Source organism: Carassius gibelio, chromosome B23 (assembly GCF_023724105.1).
Source record: "Carassius gibelio isolate Cgi1373 ecotype wild population from Czech Republic chromosome B23, carGib1.2-hapl.c, whole genome shotgun sequence".
Taxonomy (NCBI): Eukaryota; Metazoa; Chordata; class Actinopteri; order Cypriniformes; family Cyprinidae; genus Carassius; species Carassius gibelio.
Window position 1 is genome coordinate 22,384,669 of NC_068418.1, and position 19,078 is coordinate 22,403,746.

General features: G+C 35.1%; 1 protein-coding gene across 5 annotated transcripts in view; it reads left to right on the forward strand.

Moving 5' to 3' along the window:
- Positions 1–19,078, forward strand: part of plekhg5b (pleckstrin homology domain containing, family G (with RhoGef domain) member 5b) — a 66,487-nt gene that overhangs the window by 24,906 nt on the left and 22,503 nt on the right. For 4 of the 5 annotated variants that reach the window (XM_052594533.1, XM_052594534.1, XM_052594532.1 and 1 more), the window contains 4 exons: positions 15,725–15,866; positions 16,218–16,317; positions 17,717–17,789; positions 18,123–18,214. In XM_052594533.1, coding sequence (XP_052450493.1) covers positions 15,725–15,866; positions 16,218–16,317; positions 17,717–17,789; positions 18,123–18,214 — 407 coding nt within the window. Of the gene's footprint in view, positions 1–2,944; positions 3,029–15,724; positions 15,867–16,217; positions 16,318–17,716; positions 17,790–18,122; positions 18,215–19,078 lie in introns of those variants that run through there. The other variant, XM_052594535.1, reaches the window with a different exon arrangement.

A 19,078-nucleotide genomic window follows, 5' to 3' on the forward strand; every position in this document is an offset into this window, starting at 1 on the left:
AATGCAAATATTTCTTTTATTTATTTGTATATTTCCTTAAATGCTGAAATAAGCGCCCCCCCCCCCCCCCCCCAAAAAAAAACAAAACAAAAACAAAACCTTTTTTTTTTTTTTTTTTTTGAAATTTCTTTCTAACTCATTCTTTTCTAACTAATTAGCCTGGGTCCAAATACAAGTTAACATAGCCTTTTTTAACCTGGCAAGCATTAAAACCAGTTTTTTTGCAGTAATTAGCACAAAAATAATGTATTCTGTTAAATATCCTATGTATTGATGACCATGTTCACAAAATTCACCCCGACGACAAGATCAGGGGTATTATATCAGCCTAAAGGGACTAATTTCGTGAAAACATCTGGCTGTGATTTGCCCCACTTGTAATGCAGCTACTCACTAAATAAAAAAAAGAAAAGCCCATGAAATGATTTGGGTTAAAAATATTTATATTACACACAAAACAAGATGCCAGCACAGCTATGTGGCAAAGAACGGATAAGTCATTATATTCGATTTTATGACAAAATAATGCCACGACTGACCAATCAGAGTGAGTTATTTCAGAGAAGCTCATAATAAAAGCACGAGAATGTGTTTTATGCTTAAAAATAGTTTTTAGGCTTCCTCCTTTCCCTTTTTAGCACCTTTGTTATCATCATTGTTATCATTGTTATCATCTCTCTCCCCTCAAGAATCCATTGAAGCGGTTCATGTGAACTGATGAACAGATAAGCTTCATCTGAAGATGAGTGTGAGAGGATGGGGGCGTTTTCGTAAACACACCCTGGGTCTTCGATCACGACTGACAGCAAGATTATATCTGACGTCTTCCTTCCTTATAGAGATGCCAGCAGTTAAATAGTCCCACAAACACCTTCAGGGGCTAAACTGTGCCAACACTGGAAGTAACGACACCGGGGTAGAAACATTCCCCTTGTGTAACTCACGCACACATACACACACCAGCTTACAGAGTTATTAGACTGAAAGCAGCCTGGTTCTACAAATCCTGCCAGACTGCAGAAGGACGCTTCAGTTTGCTCTGGAGTGAGAACAGGACAGTGGTCTGATGCACAGAGGTGTCGAGCAACATGCACACATACAAACACGCGTGCGACTGTGAGCCGCTGCCGGTGAGTGCATCTAATGGCATGTCAGACAGCCATTCCTTCTAATCATTTGGACGTTTTTTAATGTTTGATCATTTATTTTTCTTGGCTATCATGTGATGTCTGCGTAATTCTTATGTTGGCATTGACGGTGCGTGAGCGTGCAGAAATTTCAGGAGAAAATTACATGGATGGTGATGAGTAGTGGGAAGAGTTTAAACATGTAAGTGAAGTTAGCGTGCAGGTCTGGACTGGGGCAGGACGACTATGTTCACCGTTTTTTCCTTTCTTTTCCCAAATCCCAAGCTCTGCTTTTGTGCACTTAGAAAATTATGATTACAAAAAGTATCATAATAGAACAGCTTTTTTTTTTTGTCCTTTTTCTGAACATTACCATTGTGTTCTTTCATGTACTACCTGAATAACACCGTATATGATCATGGTAGTCATTAAGAACCATGGTATAACTATGATTTATTGGACATGTAACATGGTACAATAATTGTGTTCTTTTGAATTTTTTTTTTTTTTTTTTGCGTTGATTAATAAATTTTGTAACAAGTATTTCCGATATATAAAATACAATGAACTATTTTACCATACATTCTCTCATTATTCAATTCAAGTTTATATGTATAGCGCTTTTTACGATAAATCATTGCAAGGCAACTTTAAAGAAAATTACGTTTCTACAAAATTTAGTAGTAGCTTAGTAGTGGTGACTGTCAGTTTATGTGCATATGCACATTAATTAACACAAAAATTAATACAAGACGTGGTCAACCAGAGGATGAACACTATTAACAGCAATTATTATATGATGCAGTCACACTTGTAGCAATATTTGTTAGTTCTGTGTGTTGTTTCAGGGTCGGCATCATCTCCTTTCAGGTGTTCTGGATTGATAACTGGAGCTTGTGTAAATACTAGTAACCAAATCCTGTACCAAAGATGTAAATCCCGTGGCAAAACAGAGAAACAAATAGAGATATAATTAGAGTAGCTGCTGTATCAACCAAGTAAAATTTGCAGGACAAACACCTAGCAGTGCATTACAATAGTCCAGACTGGAGGTCATGAATGCATGAACTCATGACCTCAAGACTGGACTATTGTAATTCTCATTACAATAATGGGAAACTAATTCTTCTACTCTATGTAATGTAGTATGTGTATGTGTATGTGTATATATATAAATAAAATATCTTAAATTGTGAGGTTGTTGTTGATATTAGTTCTATGGCTTATAATGTATGATTTACATGCATAATTATATTACTGCAATTAATAGAGCAAAATTTACTCTATTACCATAATGACAATGCCGGAAATAATCTCAAGATTAAGACCTCCCGGTGCATTATGGTAATGAAGCTTTAGGGAGAAATTCACCTTAATTGTCATGATAATGTCGATGGCAAAACATTCTTTATGCTGTGTTGTTTTTTTTTATCATCTGTTTTGTTTTCATTTCATTTGGCATCTTAATTGTTTTTTGAACTCTTAACTTAACTTAAGTTTTTAACCGATCTGTCGTTCATACACATTGATTTTTATGTGTATTTGAATATATTTTCATACATTCACATGAAATTTCTAACTGAATTTTCACATGGTGTATTTATTTATATATATATATATATTTATTTTTTTGCTTTAATACTTTTAGCTATGACTTTAGCCACTCTCCTCTAATTTTCAGATCAGAGAGAACGTTAACTTTGAATGTAGAGTTCCTTCTCCTTTCACTTCCTTCTAGACACTCTCTCTCTCTCTCTCTCTCTCTCTCTTTCCCGTATGTCAATTCCTCCTCCTATTCCTCCCCTAAAGCTATGGATAGCAGTGTTGCGTCACAGAGTGGAGCTCGAGTCAGCTCTCTCAGCACACTTGATAGAGTTTGAGTTGAATTCGCGCAGCTGCTGGTGAGTTGTCGCTTCTGTCTTCACTACATAAGTCTCTGGTTACCCAGCAGATGGCTAGACATTATGCTTCCTAGGGGTTTACCTTCTTAAAAGTCTATTTTATGTTGTTTACATTATTAATGTGAAACGATTTAACTTTCAGCTAAGCATGTTTATCAAAGTTGAACTAGGCAAGTGGTTGTCTCTAATTGGGTTTAAGCTGGGCTGTGTTTATGAGATATCAGTATTGCTGCAGTTTGTGAAAATTGTGATTTCATTTAGATTTTATAACTAACCAAAGCACAAAATATTGTTAAGGAAAGTTCACCGTGGTAGATTTTTGTCGACGCTAATTCGAAACCAGTCTCAAAAAGCCCATTGTAATTAATTTTCTTGCTCACTTCTGTAATAATGGTGGCTGTTTTCCAGGTGTGGGTGTGTACATGCACATTTGCTTTTGCTGATGCTGCATGTTGAAACAAACACTGACAGGAATGTTTCTTGCAAAAAAAGTGAAGTTAGTTGGTCCCCTTAAGCATGGATGGACTTGTCCTTTTGGTCATTTTTAGTTAATATTTCTTAAAATTCTCTTCCAGTTGAAAACGGCATCCAAGTGTTTTTGTCTAAAATTGATTTAATGAACATCTGCATTGCAAGACTTCTAGCTTCATTTAGGGCAATGATATGTGGAAAACTACTGGTAGAAAGCAATTCAGAGATGATACAACTAGAATTAGAATATCCTTTGTTTAATGGACATTACACAGAGTTGGCAAACTCTATTGCCCTTGAGTGAACTTTGCTTTTGGAGGGAAGTGATTGTGTAGTGGCTTGTATGTGATCCACAGGTTTAAACTCAGGATGAGTCACTCAAGGAAGTTTTGGTCCTTCAATGGTGAGCAAATAGGCTTTTGATTTTCTTGGTGGCGCAAACATGGAAATCCCACACCACTCCGCAGACATTTGTCATCAGCTTCTGTGAATAGGCTGGTCATCCCAGACTGTTCGTGGCTGGTCTAATCTGGTCTGTGGTCGGCTAAAACCATGACATGACAAGGAGAAGTTTGTCTAAATGTGTGCTTTTGGTTTCACCTGCTTGACTGTTGAAGCTGCAGGTTAATTCTAGAACATTTAAACCAAAATTCATCTTCTAAAATGAGGGATTGATCTCTTGGGGCCTCCATAATGGAGCTTGTTTTGGTAGTACAAGGTTCTTTATTGGCACCTGTAAGGCCTTTCGCACTGCTTTAGTTCCAGAACTTAATGTAAACTACTAAAGTACTGGGGTGATTTTGCACAAGCTATTTTCCAGTACCATTTAAAGGGTTGCATTTGCACGACAGTGTGTACTAGGAAGTGATGTAAGCCAGTCGACAGATTTGTGCATGGCGTTCAACAACGCAAACAAAGAAGAACAACGTTAAGAACAGGAGGATGGAGGACACTGCGATGTTTTTGTTGTGCCTCGCGAGTTTCACAGTAATGTACATGGACTGTCGACGTATACGTAAAGCGAATGGAAAGGAGGACGAAGAATCTCCAATGACAACTGGCAGTGCTACATTTGCTACAAGTGCCTGCACCTCAGCGTTCGTCCATCTATCACGGTTCATCGTACTTGTGAAATAAGTTGACATAATGTTTACAGTATGATTACACCGCGTTTTAAATCATGGCGGATGAGGGCGTTTTCAAATGCGTCTGGCCAGTCATTGTCTACTTTGCATCACGGATAGTACCAGTAGTGCTGGTTAGATCCTGCTAGAGTAAGAGCTAATTTGGTTCTCGAAAAAGGCAGTCTGGTGCTAAAATCGCACCCAGTTCCGGCGGTGCGAAAACGCCCAAAAGTGGGAAGTTCCACAATTAGTTCTGGTACTATGAAAAGGTTCCCGTAGTGCAAAAGTCCCTTATGGTTCCATGAAGTGTGTGTATATATATATATATTGTATGTATATATATGGATCTTTTAAGAACTGCTCACTGAAAGGTTCTTTTGAAACCCAAAATGGTTCTTCTTGACATCTCTGTGAAAAATCCCCCTTTGGAAATTCTATTTGTAAGAGGAGTTTGAATTGCATCAACCACATTGATTTCTAAGAATATGCTTTAATCTGAAAAGGAAAATTCTGTCATCATTTACCTTTATCTTTAAACCTGTGTGACTTTCTACTGTAGAATTCGGAGTAATACATTTTGATGGATATCCAACACAAAAAATGTTTAATATTTAGAATTCATTTGGATTAAGTTAACGTAAACTGACTAATAAACTTAATGTGATGCATGTTTGTCAGTCATACATAAATGAAGAATAAACTAAAACTGTTTGGATTTCTATGATAGTACTAGTCATATTTTAATGATTGTCATTTGGCGTTTTGTTTAGATGATTTTTTAAATAAACTCAAATAGACGCAAATAGTTTATAATAAACTATGTCATGATTTTTCTGGTGCAGAAATCTTACAGGTTTCGAAGTATGACTGATCATGCTTCCCGTTTAAGTTTAATTGCTTGTGTTAAATCTGTGTAATGCAAATTGGTGGATGTTTATATTCAAATCAAATACATAAATCAGAAATTTAGGCCTGAATATTTTTTTGTGTTGATTTTTGTTCATAAAATCAATGCATATTGTGAACAATGCTGGTCTAACTTTAAAAAGGCCATAGAAGTGGTCCATATGACAGTTTTCTGCTGGCTGAAAGTCTTTGGTTTTTGCATGTGTCATCCTGCAGTAGCAGCTCAGTCTTGGTAAATTTAGACTGTAGTCACTGTATTCTGACACATGCATGTAGACCACTTTTGTGGTAATGCGTTCTTTCCTCTTAATTGTTCCGGATGTCCACTGACCCAAGACTGTGACCCTTCAGTCACTAGCCCTGGTCTGCATACTTCTGTGACTTCTTGTATGCTGGTAATTTCCTTGCTTTAGACCCGTTTCATCTCTTTTAGAAACATAAGAATGTCTCTCTCTCTTTGTTTGGAGTAGAATACCAGCTTACTGCACATTGTGTAATGTATCTAAAACTGTGCCGATTATGTAAACTTTAGTATAGTTCTCACTTTGCATGTTTAATCCAGCCGGTAGTGTCCAGCTATCAATGTACATTTTTGCAGGTTTATGTAAATTTATGTCATTTTGATTGGGAGGAAAATCTCTTATAGTAATAATCTTTAATAATAGTGTCTTATGGTCATCACGGCTGCATTTATTTGACTAAAACTACAGTAAAAATGTTAATATTATGAAATGTTATTCTAATTTAAAATATGTGCTTTCTATTTGAATATGTTTTAAAATGTAATTTATTCCTGTGATGCAAAGCTGATTTTTCTTCATCATTTTGGTTTGGACATATAAGAGAATATGTGAAGTTATGGAGTGGATAAAATTATTCCTTTTATGAAAAAAAAAAAAGGCTAAGCTAAAAAGCACATGGACTTACAGCTTTTTCAAAAGAATCGCAATAATGTGGCTTTCTGTTTTTAGCTCAAGTTTAAGAGAATTCAAGGAAAACAAAGCATGGTGAACCAAACAAATATAACGCCGCCTTGGTTTGCGTAAATGCCTTTTTATTTTTTAATTGATCTTCTTTTAATGTGTACTTTATGGGCCAGACGCTTGTCTTGGAATCAACGGTTGTGGCAAGTAAATCCAGAGCAATCTGGTACTGGAAAGCCTATGCAAACTGGTTTTGCTTTCTTCAATGGTCGTGTTTTTCTCTAAACTCAGAAGCAGTCAAAAGATGTTTGGCTGTGGCTTCAGTTGCGTAATTACTTAATTGCTTAACCACACTATGTGTCTGGGTGTAGTTTGTAAACCAAAGAACTTATAACATAAAAGACATTCACCATTATTCATTTGATTTTTGTTTTTTCTAATTTCTTGCAATGTTCAAATGAATCTTATTTTAAAGCTTTTCTTTGTTTTATAAATTAGATTTTTTTTTTTTGCATATTAGAATGTTTTTGTTTTATTTTAGCTTTTTAAATATAATTTTATTTTATATATTTGTATCTTTTTAAATACAACGTAGCATTTTGGATATAAAAATATTATATACTCTACAATTCAGAAGTTTGGACGAATTAATATTTTAGTTTTTGGTCTGTTTATTAAATGTTATTATCATAATAATGCCAATGTGGGTTTTCATGCTTATTCTTATGGAAAGTTTTGGCTATGCTTCATGCAAGTTCACACCCAGCTCTGTTTTCTGATGACATGTTTGTATTATATAAATGGAAGAAAAAGTCTTCTAACAGCTGTAGCAGAACTCTGAGTCACTTCTGAAAGTGGTTAGATTAGTGTAGTTAACTGTGTTTTTTTAGCAAGTGTAGCTTGACAAGAGGGATGTGAATCAGCGTTATATGAGTCCGTATGTATGTTTGGGTCTGTTGTGTTTAAGCAGCAGCGTGTCTGTGTTTATAGACGTCACCAGCGTCAGACGGGAATTTCACAGTTTCGTGAGTGTGAATCAAGACATTTAAGGCCATTTAGTGATTCACGTCGTTCACTCACACGAAGTCACCATGATGCTGTTAGGGTTGGGCTGAATTTAAGCCTGTTTTTTAATCATCAGGCTTTGTGTGCTTTAGGATCGTCCTGTTTGAGTCAGTGTTTTCGTCAAAACATGACATAAGCTGTCTACAAGTACTGATTTTACAAACAAAATATCAATGCCTGCTCTTAATTTCCATTTCTATTTGATTCCAGCCACTAACTTGGCTCTTATTCTGTCAACCCAGCTCTGATTCAGCCCACTTTTGCCATTTGTATGTGCAAAATGTATCGGATGCTCAGAGAACGGGACCTTAGGTGTGGTTTCTGAGTCTGAAGCTATGGCAGTGCATGTGAGATATTTCAAAATCTATGCAATGATGATTCAGTGAATTTAGGTAGAATATGAAGCTGCTGTCATAAGTTAGTTAGTTTCCGGACTTGTTTGGCCTTTTGTCACAGACTCAAGCTTGTAGTGTTCATATTGTAGCTCAGTGCATGCTTCACTTCTTATATGGTCGAGGTGAGAGAAGGCTAGAGAACTGGGAATTCTGTTGAAGAGCTTGTTTACTGTTTACTGGGTGTGACCTTCACTAACTCCTCCATTTATTTACACTTATGTGCATTATCAGCTGATTTGAGGTGCAGTCATGTGATTGTGAGATGCATTTGCATGCATATGCAATGTATAGCACAGGTAAGCTTTTTACAGTTTTGTTTGCGAGTAATTATTGTTCCTCTGTTTAGAGTTTGTGTTTCCAGTTTACCAGTTTAAACTCTTACTTCTAAAACTGAAGTCAAATCATTCATGTTTTTTCATGTACACACATAATTTCATTCACCCTTCAAAATGGCGAGGGCAAATTTCTCGTGTGGCTTTCCATGAAAGGAGAGATTAAATGCTGGCATAATTATCTGTGCGAAAGAGGGATGAAAATGTACATTATGTAAGACCGCTGTACAGTTGAAGGGGAACAGGTGCTCAGTTTTGCGGCAGATGGATTAATCCTGCACTAAAGGACACTGCACTTGACTTTTGACCTGAATCTCTTCACACGGTCTGCACAGCACCCCCTTCACCAGATACGTACAGGAAAACACGCTAGCCGAATAGAGACCACAGAACCTGTTCACCATGGGTCCCCTTCACTCCAGGTCATTTTGCAGGTCGATGCTGATGAAATATAAAAAAAACTCTCAGGCATGAAAAGCTTTTGCAAATCAAGGCTTAATCGCTTGAAAGATTATTGAGGGGGGAAATGAGGGCTTGAAATTATTAAAGCATATATAATCATAATCTTTGTACGTGCTCTGATAAATAGGGATGGTGGCTGCTATTGTTTTATGTGTTGTGACCAAGAGTGCAACATGTTTCCAGTGACAAGTAATTCGATTTTTGGTCATTTTAGCCCTGACGTGTGCATTTTGTTGACTAAATAAGTTTTTGTCTGTTTTTAAGTGTGGGCTCTATGATTTCTACAATGCAAAAATTGTGGATGGAATTGCAGAATCCATTCATAAAAATAGAATTTACCATAGAATGCAGCAATTTTGGATGAATCAATCAAAAGTAGGTCAGTAGATTTAAAGTGTGATATTGACTAGTGTCTGTGAATATTAAACCACACATAATGCTTTTTAAATATGAATTCAATATGAATATAAATATGAAAAAAGTTCTGCGTGTCTCTGTGTTCAGTGAATGTTGAAAAAGCACGGTTTTGTTCATTACACACATAAAGCACGTGAGACTTGCAGTATTTTTAGCGTTTTTCACTGAATTTGGGTAAAAATAAAACACATTTCATAGGGACCTAAAATTTTATTTTTGTTAAGTGTTTAATAAATTGCTTTTAAATTTGTATAAGTGTTATCATTTCAATTAATTAAACATGCTTTTTGATTAATACAATTTATTTACCCATTAAAACATGGTTAAGAAAAATTTAAACCTGAATAACATTTTTTTTAAACAAAAACAAAAAAACAAATAAATAAAGAATTTGGGAAAAAATAAAACTGATTTCATTGGGCTCTCTAATGGCAAGAATGCTGCCATGTGTGTCTGAATTCAATAAGCCCCTCTGGAAGCTTGTGTGTGTTCACAGCTGTCTGTTTCTCTCTGCTGTTCACTTAAATTCACCTCCACACTCACAAGACATCACCTCTTCCTGAGGCCCATGGGTAATCCAGCAGACCTTCAGAATCAACCAGCCTACACACACACACACACACACACACTCAGCTGTCCTTGCCTTTGATCCCTGGCCGAGGGTCCTTTAATTGCCCAACAGTTTGGTCAGCATGTAACTTGCCTGAAGTCTGTGTGTGCTGCCCCACTCAGTCTCTGTTCCTGTTCTCACTTTCAAAACCTGGTGAACTTCCTACCTAGACAACATTTAAAGGTAGTGGGTAGAGACCGGGGTTATTATAGTAAAGTAAAAGTGAAAACAGAACTAAAATCTAAATTTTTCATTACTTGAAATTAAATTAACTTTAAATAAAAATAAAATATATAAATTATTTCAGCTTGTTTGCCAGGTAACATTTCTTATTTTAACTTGATGTAGCAAAATAACTAAAAATTTAATAAAAACTATATAGATAACTTTATTTAAAATCAAAATGAAAAAAAAAGTTAAAATTTATTCATAATATGAATAAAAACTATTAAAAACTATATAATTTTTTAAATGATGCTAAAATAACACTGGTAGAGATGTAGTTTTACATTGGGAATATCTTCCATAAATTCACTTTTACTGAAGTTAATTTAAAAATAATAATTATTTCAAAATACCTTTAAATGCAATCTCATTCGTGTTAAAAATCTCAAAATGAACTGTGCAATTCTGATGTCGTGATGCTTAAAATTATAGCATTTAAAATGGTGGTTTGCATTTAAATATACAGCAATATTTAAATTTAGTTTAGATAATTTATACAGTTGTGTTTTAGTATCATTTTATAAACTATTGTACTATTTATTTAATATCTTGATTTAGCTTTTATTTTATACATTTGTTTTCATTTCATTTGAAGTTTTAGTGAGAGATATTTTCTTGGCAGCTAACTGAAATAAATTGAATTTTTTCATCTAACATTTATATTTTATTTCTGCTACATTTCTGTTCCTAAAATGGTTTTAATCATTTTTTGTTACGATAACAATACTGATAGGAATCAATTCAATTCAATTCAATTCAATTCAAGTTTATTTGTATAGCGCTTTTTACAAAATAAATCATTACAAAGCAACTTTACAGAAAATTATGTTTCTACAATATTTAGTAGTAGCTAGTAGTTTGTGCACATTTGACAGGATTTTAGAAAAAATAAAAATAATAATAATAATACAAGACGTAGTCAGCTAGACGATGAACTATCAATATTATTAATTAAGTTATTATATGATTCAGTCCCACATTTAGCAATAATTGTTAGTTCTGTTTGTTGATTCAAGGTTAGCATCATCTGGGGTCCTCTGAGGGTCAGCATCATCTCTTCTCAGGTGTTCTGGATCCAGACTGGAGCTTGTGTAAATCCCGTGGCGAAACATAGAAACAAAATACAGACATCATTAGCATAGCTGCTGATCCAACAAAGTAAAATTAGTTTAAACCAAGCTAATGAATAAAAATGCACCTTTGAACAGATGCAACTACACTCACAATTAAAAAGATACATTATTCGAATGCTTGGCGAAAGAGATGTGTTTTTAATCTAGATTTAAACAGAGAGAGTGTGTCTGAACCCCGAACATTATCAGGAAGGCTATTCCAGAGTTTGGGAGCCAAATGTGAGAAAGCTCTACCTCCTTTAGTGGACTTTGCTATCCTAGGAACGACCAAAAGTCCAGCGTTTTGTGACCTTAGGGTGCGTGATGGGTTGTAACGTGGTAGAAGGCTAGTTAGGTACGCTGGAGCTAAACCATTTAGGGCCTTATAGGTAAGTAATGATAATTTGTAACTGATACGGAACTTAATAGGTAGCCAGTGCAGAGACTGTAAAATTGGGGTAATATGATCATATTTTCTTGACCTGGTAAGGACTCTAGCTGCTGCATTTTGGACTACCTGTAGCTTGTTTATTGACGAAGCAGGACAACCACCTAGAAGTGCATTACAATAGTCCAGTCTAGAGGTCATGAATGCATGAACTAGCTTTTCTGCATCAGAAACAGATAACATGTTTCGTAGCTTGGCAATGTTTCTAAGATGGAAGAATGCAGTTTTTGTAACATTGGAAATATGATTTTCAAAAGACAAATTGCTGTCTAATATAACACCCAGATTTCTGACTGTAGAGGAAGTAACAGTACATCCGTCTAGTTGCAGATTGTAATCTACAAGATTCTGTGTAGTGTTTTTTGGTCCAATAATTAGTATCTCTGTCTTATCCGAATTTAATTGGAGAAAATTGTGTGTCATCCAATCTTTTACATTTTTAACACACTCTGTTAGCTTAGATAATTGGGAAGTTTCATCTGGTCTCGTTGAGATATATAGCTGAGTATCATCAGCATAACAGTGGAAGCTAATTCCATATTTTCTAATAATATTACCAAGGGGCAACATATATATTGAAAATAGAAGGGGACCTAGGACGGATCCTTGTGGCACTCAATATTTTACTGATGATAAATGAGATGACTCCCCATTTAAGTAAACAAAATGGTAGCGATCGGACAGGTAGGATCTAAACCATCTTAGAGCCTGCCCTTGAATACCTGTATAGTTTTGTAATCGATCTATGAGTATGTCATGATCTATGGTGTCAAACGCAGCACTAAGATCAAGTAAGACTAGAAATGAGATGCAGCCTTGGTCTGACGCAAGGAGCAGGTCATTTGTAATTTTAACAAGTGCAGTTTCTGTGCTATAGTGGGGCCTAAAACCTGACTGAAATTCTTCATACAGATCATTTTTATGCAGGAAGGTGCTCAATTGAGCAGACGCAACTTTCTCTAAAATTTTAGACATAAATGGAAGATTTGAAATGGGCCTATAATTTGCCAGTACACTAGGATCTAGTTTTGGTTTCTTAATAAGAGGCTTGATAACCGCCAGCTTGAATGGTTTTGGGACGTGTCCTAAAGATAACGACGAGTTAATGATATTGAGAAGCGGTTCTTCGGCTACAGGTACCAGCTCTTTCAGTAATTTAGAGGGTACAGGATCTAATAAACATGTTGTTGGTTTAGATACAGTGATAAGTTTATTTAGCTCTTCCTGTCCTATGGTTGTAAAACACTTGGAGTCGAGTTTTGTAGGGTACATTTCATAAGAACTGCTAAACGTGTTCAGACAGTTGCTGCCTGTGTAGAGCGCTTCAAATCAGCAGTATACCATCTTAGAAGGTAGTTGCCTAAGTAGGGTAGGACTTGACACAGAGCTAGCTGCTCTCAACTTTCACCTCAGCTTCTTCAATAATGTTCTTCATCACATGAAATAATCACTGAGCGCGTGTGAATACGTGATGAGTCAGGTCAGGCGGTCTGTAAACAGCGATGAGTCTCTCTCTCTCTCTCTCCTTCAGACGAATGTGCTGTAACTCGTTCCCTCCCGGTGATTCAGCTCGGTCCTCCAAACTCCTTTCCTGACAGTTGTCATAACAGTGGCTCATGACAAACACACCGTTACGTGAGCATACAGGCTGTTCTGTTGAGATGACTGCAGGAAGTTTTACTGTAAAGAGGAACGACCTGTCGTCTCTTTCTCTTATTATCAGTCAAAACCCCCACCATAAAAACCGTAACGTGCTGTAGTTTGGTCTTATGTTGATTATGTATATGAATGTTTTGACCTGTCTTCTCTTGGTGGTTGTACGGTTCTTGACACATCCCTACTGTTGTTAGTGAGCTTTATGATCTGTTGCCCAGAAAGATTTAATATTTTTTTTTTAGCTTTCTTTTAAAAGGGCACCACTCTATTAAAATATATTTCTTAATATTTTATTTTATTATATTAAACTGAAATTTTCTGCAGACTCCCCTTGCAGCAGCTTAAATTCAGTTTTTTTCTTCTTTTTTTTTTCCCTAAAAAGTTTTTACATTTTTTGTTAATTTTAATTTATTCATATTTTATTTTTGTTATTGATTAACCCTTTCATTTTCTTTTTCTTTTTCTTTTTTATAATTGAAGTTTTCAGCTGACTCCTCTCTTGGCTTTCTAAATTCTGTTTTAATATATCATTTTAATATTATATTTTTATTACATGTATTTTTTTTTCTCATTAAATAAAATTGTATATATCTTTATTTATTTATTTTATAAAGCTATTTTTTTTTAGCAGACTCCCCTTGTGGCCTTCTAAATTCTGTTGGTATGTATTGTTATTTATTTATTAATATTTAATTTATTATTGAATAAATGTTATTATTTTGTTTCTAAACCTGAGACTTTCAATAGACTCCTTGTAGCCTTCTAAAAAAATTTTTTAATTTTACTTTTTGAAATCTTAATATTTTATTTATTATTGAAAAAAATTGTAAATTTTATAAAACTGAAAATTTGATTAGATTTTATTTCTTAATTTGGAAACCTTTGCCCTAGAGCATGCTATGACCATGGAATCCCTAAAAATGTTACTTGCTTTGCAGTTCTTGCAACATTTCCACATTTATGCAAATCTATAAAACTCTGACATCCAAGCATGCACCAGTAATTGAGTTTGTTCTGTCCTAAAGTGATTTGTGTAGTCACATTGACTCCATATTTGACCTTCCTTGCCTTTAAAGCTGCCGAAGCTTCGCACAAAGTCCCAGCAAGCCCTTGAATCTGAAAAACATGAAAGTACACCTAACCTAATTGTGCTCATTGTGGTAGACCATGTCATGCCTATTATAGACAACAAGACCCATTTAAAAGCAAGTGCTATTTAAAACCTTTATGGAGCCGAGACTGCCTTTCTTCCTCCTTTTGAGGTGGAGTCTAGTCTGAGACAGAGATGAGCCAAATCTAATCTCCACCGCCCCATCAGATGGGTTCACGAGAGTGCACAGATGATTAGCTCCTCAGATTAGAGGGGTTTTGGACATCTGAAGACTGATTTGGTTGTTGGGGAACACCAGGACTACCCTAAAACCTCCCTGCCCCCATGAGCGCTTAACTTGACTAGACACCAAGGGGGTGGGTCAAGATTAATTGGACCAAGTCTTGTTGGTTCTTTGGGCGAAGGGGGTTAATTGGAACCCTTCTGTGAGGTTTTGGGGTGTGTGAATGTACTGAAGCGCTATCGTTTGCCTCCCTGGACCAGTGTCCAACGATTTGGGTGGCCTGCACACATCCCATGAAATGGAAGGTAAGAGGAGGGGAGGATCGTCAGATTGATGTGTTTCAATGCGAGTCTTTCGGAGGGGTTTGGATTACACTCGAGTAGGTGTGGCAGTCGAGGCTTTTATGTAAAACAGCAAGCTTCAGACATGAAGGTGTACTTTATGCACGAGAAACTAGTTGTGATTCTTGGTTTTCTCTTGGATTATAACTTCAGAACTGTAGCTTGATTTAGTTGATTTGCATTACCTTTTGCATGTAAAAAAAGGCAACCATTGGCTTTATCACTAAAGGAGCACTTGATGTGGTGATTTATTTTTTTGCACTTTTATCTTTACAAACAATTTGGTTGAATCTTTGGAGAATTCTACTATCTAAGAGTTTATCTGTTTATTTAAATAGATAATCATTTAAATATTTGGGGATGGTAAGTTTTATTTGGAAAAAAGAAGTGCTTTTATTCAGCGAGGATGTGTTAAATTGTTCAAAGGGGACATTAAAGTCATTTATAATCTTACAAAAGATTCCGGTTTCAAATGAATGCTGTTCTTTTGAACTTTCTATTCATCAAAGAATCTTGAAAATGCAGCTTTGCATTGCATAAATATTTACGTTTCAAGTTATATATCTCATAGAGAAGTTGTATCTGGAATATCTTGGCTCTACCATAGTACATGCTCAAAAACACGGTAAATGATATCACAAACAATGGATTTTGCAAATCTACTGGGGTTTTCTCGAAAGTGCCATGTAAATACCATGGCGCATGAATTCTTCTAATTGGTCATGTTTGTCTGTGTATGGTTGCTTTTGAGACTGTCTGTGATGTTGTGAACCGTCACAAGAGAAAACCCACAGAGTGAGGTTTTTTGTGAAGTGCGATGAACCAGAGCCCGAGTGACTCAAAGCGTCTGGTGTCTGATTTCTCTGTTCCTGTAGGTGTGTCATCATCCCGACTGTCAGGAACTGAACGGTAAAAGCCCTCTGCACCTGTGCGAGTCATGTGATTCTCGCTGTCACCTGGATGAGTCTGACAGCATGCACTTTGACAGGCATCTGCGCTTCGACGTACAGCCACAAGGTAACGGCCCTACAGGCACAAACACACCTATGTGACCCTCTGCCAAACAGGTTTATGTTTCATACAAACGAGTCTCATTTAAAAGCACCAGGAATGGATGTTTGGTAATTTGTACAACTAATAACTACCAGTAAAATTAAAGCACCCAACAACAGATGCTGTATATACATGTATAAGTATAAAAGGTTGATAAATTGATTTAATTGATATTCATTTATTTTGACAATAATACAAAATACTTTTTTTTGTATATTACCTTTAGTAGATTAGTTGAATTACTATTAAAAAAGCAGACATTTCTGTAAGGAGTCAAGCATGTAAGATCAGATTTGCTTATATCTGTGTCGTCAGGTTCTATCCTGGCGCGGAATGTGTCCACACGTTCCTGTCCCCCTCGCACGAGCCCCCCTTCTGACCTGGATGAAGAGGAAGAAGGAAGCACTGAACGAGGGTCAGTCGGTGATTCATTACCTTTCCACAGCATTCAAATAACTTCATGGAATCTAACGGCCTTTGCACACCAAGAAAGGCACGTAAAAGTAATGAGAACAATCAAGCTGACATGCATCAAGTGTTAGCGTACCTGAACAAGAGCAAAATGCAGATCTGAAAGTGAGAGATGGAAATAAATCAATATAGCCGCATGATGAATTTAAATAAAAAAACAAACAAACAGGATATGTCGCTAGGTGTGATTTAATTTGTGAAGGCTGTGAATTAAATAAATACATTAAAGTATAGGTTGCACTTAATATGAAGCATCACAATTAATAATAATAATAATAATAAGAAATGTTTCTTGAGCAGCAAATAAGCATATTCAAATGAAAGTATTGATGCTGAAAATTCAACTTTGTGTAACAGGAATAAATTGCATTTTAAAATGTATTTTGTTATTTTAAATTGTAGTAATATTTTTGTTTATCCGTTTTTGCTTTGTTTTTTAATCAAATAACTGCAGGCTGTTTGAGTGTAATAAAAAAAAAAAAATATATATATATATATATATATATATATATATATATATATATATGTATATGTATATGTATATATATATATATATATATATATATATATATATATGTGTATATATATATATATATATATATATATATATATTTTTTTTTTTTTTTTAAACCTTCACTTTTATTTTCAACATTGTAATGTAAAAAGTATCTTTATAATTTATAACATGTAAAAATATTTCATGCAATATCTCAGTATGTCATGCATGCAGAATAAACATTTATTTGGTAAAGGGTGTGAATTAAATAATATATGCAGTGCAAGTTTCAAAGTGAAGCGCGGTACTGTGTTCATTTACACGCGAGCAGCTGATGATCCAGTGTTTTCAGTGGCTCACTTTGCAGGAATTGTACAACACCAATTCATCTCTGCAAGCGCTGTGATTTTGGGGCACTTATAATGTGCAGGAGCGAAACATGCACCGTCCATCTTCCCAAATATGAGAAGGGAGCACAATAGTTTTGTATTTGAATACATATAAATTAAATGCCATAAATATTAATTTTGTAATTTTACTTGTGTACTTATATTATTATTGTATTACTTACAATAGTTATAATAATACTTCTGTATTATTCTTATTATATTTACCTGAGATACTTCTATTTTTATTTTATAGTGAAATATTGCCACAATAATAGCTCTTGTTTTGTTTAGTATTTATTCATAATAATAATAATAATAATAATAATATTTAATCCAAATTTTGTCCAAATTGTACAGCCTTACAAACAAACACCGCAAACCTGGAGCTTTTTTTTTTTTTTTTTTTTTTTTTTTTTTTTTTTTAAATCACATGTCCGTGTTTTTCTGTCTTTTAACAGAGAACATAAGACAGGAGGAATGAAGCTGGAAAAAAGAAAGGGACAAAAAAAGCCCCAGCGACGCCACACTGATGTGAGTATTGTCCTCCCTCCGCAAAGGCTCATGGGAAACTTTAGGAATCCTAGCTGACTGTACACACTGATAAGCTAGAAACAAGCACGTATAGCTCCTTAACATCCTACATATTATATTAGTATGCCCTACCAATATTTTTACTACACATGTACCTGTAAAGACTTGTATGTGGGCTTCCATATCCAGCATAGCGTACAGGAAATAGCACGTCTCTGAATCATCCGCAGCCCCAGGATGTGGCTTGATCTTGATCACATCTAGAGTTCACTGGAAGTGGTCTGTCTGTCTGTCACCCATCTTTGAGCAGCACTGTTCTGTCGCCCCCTATAGGACCCCAGGAAGGAGTGCTTCAGCCTCAAGTTTGACCTCAACATAGACATAGACACAGAGATCGTCCCCGCTGTCAAAAAGAAGACATTACGGTAAGTCCGAGAACAAATCTGTGTTCTCCAGCAACCTTAGACTGAAGTTTTGGTTGTTTCTGTTTAAAAGTTTTATGCTAAATGCATCCATTGCATAAACAATATTTTAGGTTAGAATTTAGTTAGAATTTAGTTACAGAAGATTTCTATTTCAAATAAATGCAGTTTTTTTTAAACTAAGAAACCCAAGAAAATATTATTACAGTTTCCAAAAAAATATTAAGCACCATAATTGCTTTCAATAATGATAATAATAAGAAATGTTTCTCAGTATATCAGAATGATTTCTGAAGGATCCTGTGACACTGAAGTAATGATGCTAAAATTCAGCTTTGCATTAGGAATAAATTACTTACGAATATCCATTCAAATATATTGTTTTAAATTGTAATAATATTTCCGATTATTACTGTATTCCTTAGCAAATAAACGGAGCCTCATAAAACTTCTTAAGAAATGTTTTGAATGTAGTGTGTAAGGAATAGACTGTATTTTTACCAATGTTAATTTTAAACCTGGCAATGTAAAAATGATCTTTTAATACTAAATATCAAATGTTGCATGTATTGATAAACAAATATAAAATAAATTTTCACTTGTATTTTTCATATTCACCATACTTTCCTATCAAAATGCATATGGATGCAAAAAACGCAGAAAATCAAACCTGATCCTAATTTTTTTATGACTGACGAAAGTTTCAGAGGCAGTGTGAAAATGTGTGACAAAATGCGTGGTCGTATTCATTTTTCAACGAGTGAAAACAAAGACCTTAAGACTATAATATGTCATGCCATAGGAAAGGAGGAGTATTTAATACCAGCTTTCCAAATAAAAGCACAATTTCTTCCTACAGCCTTTGTC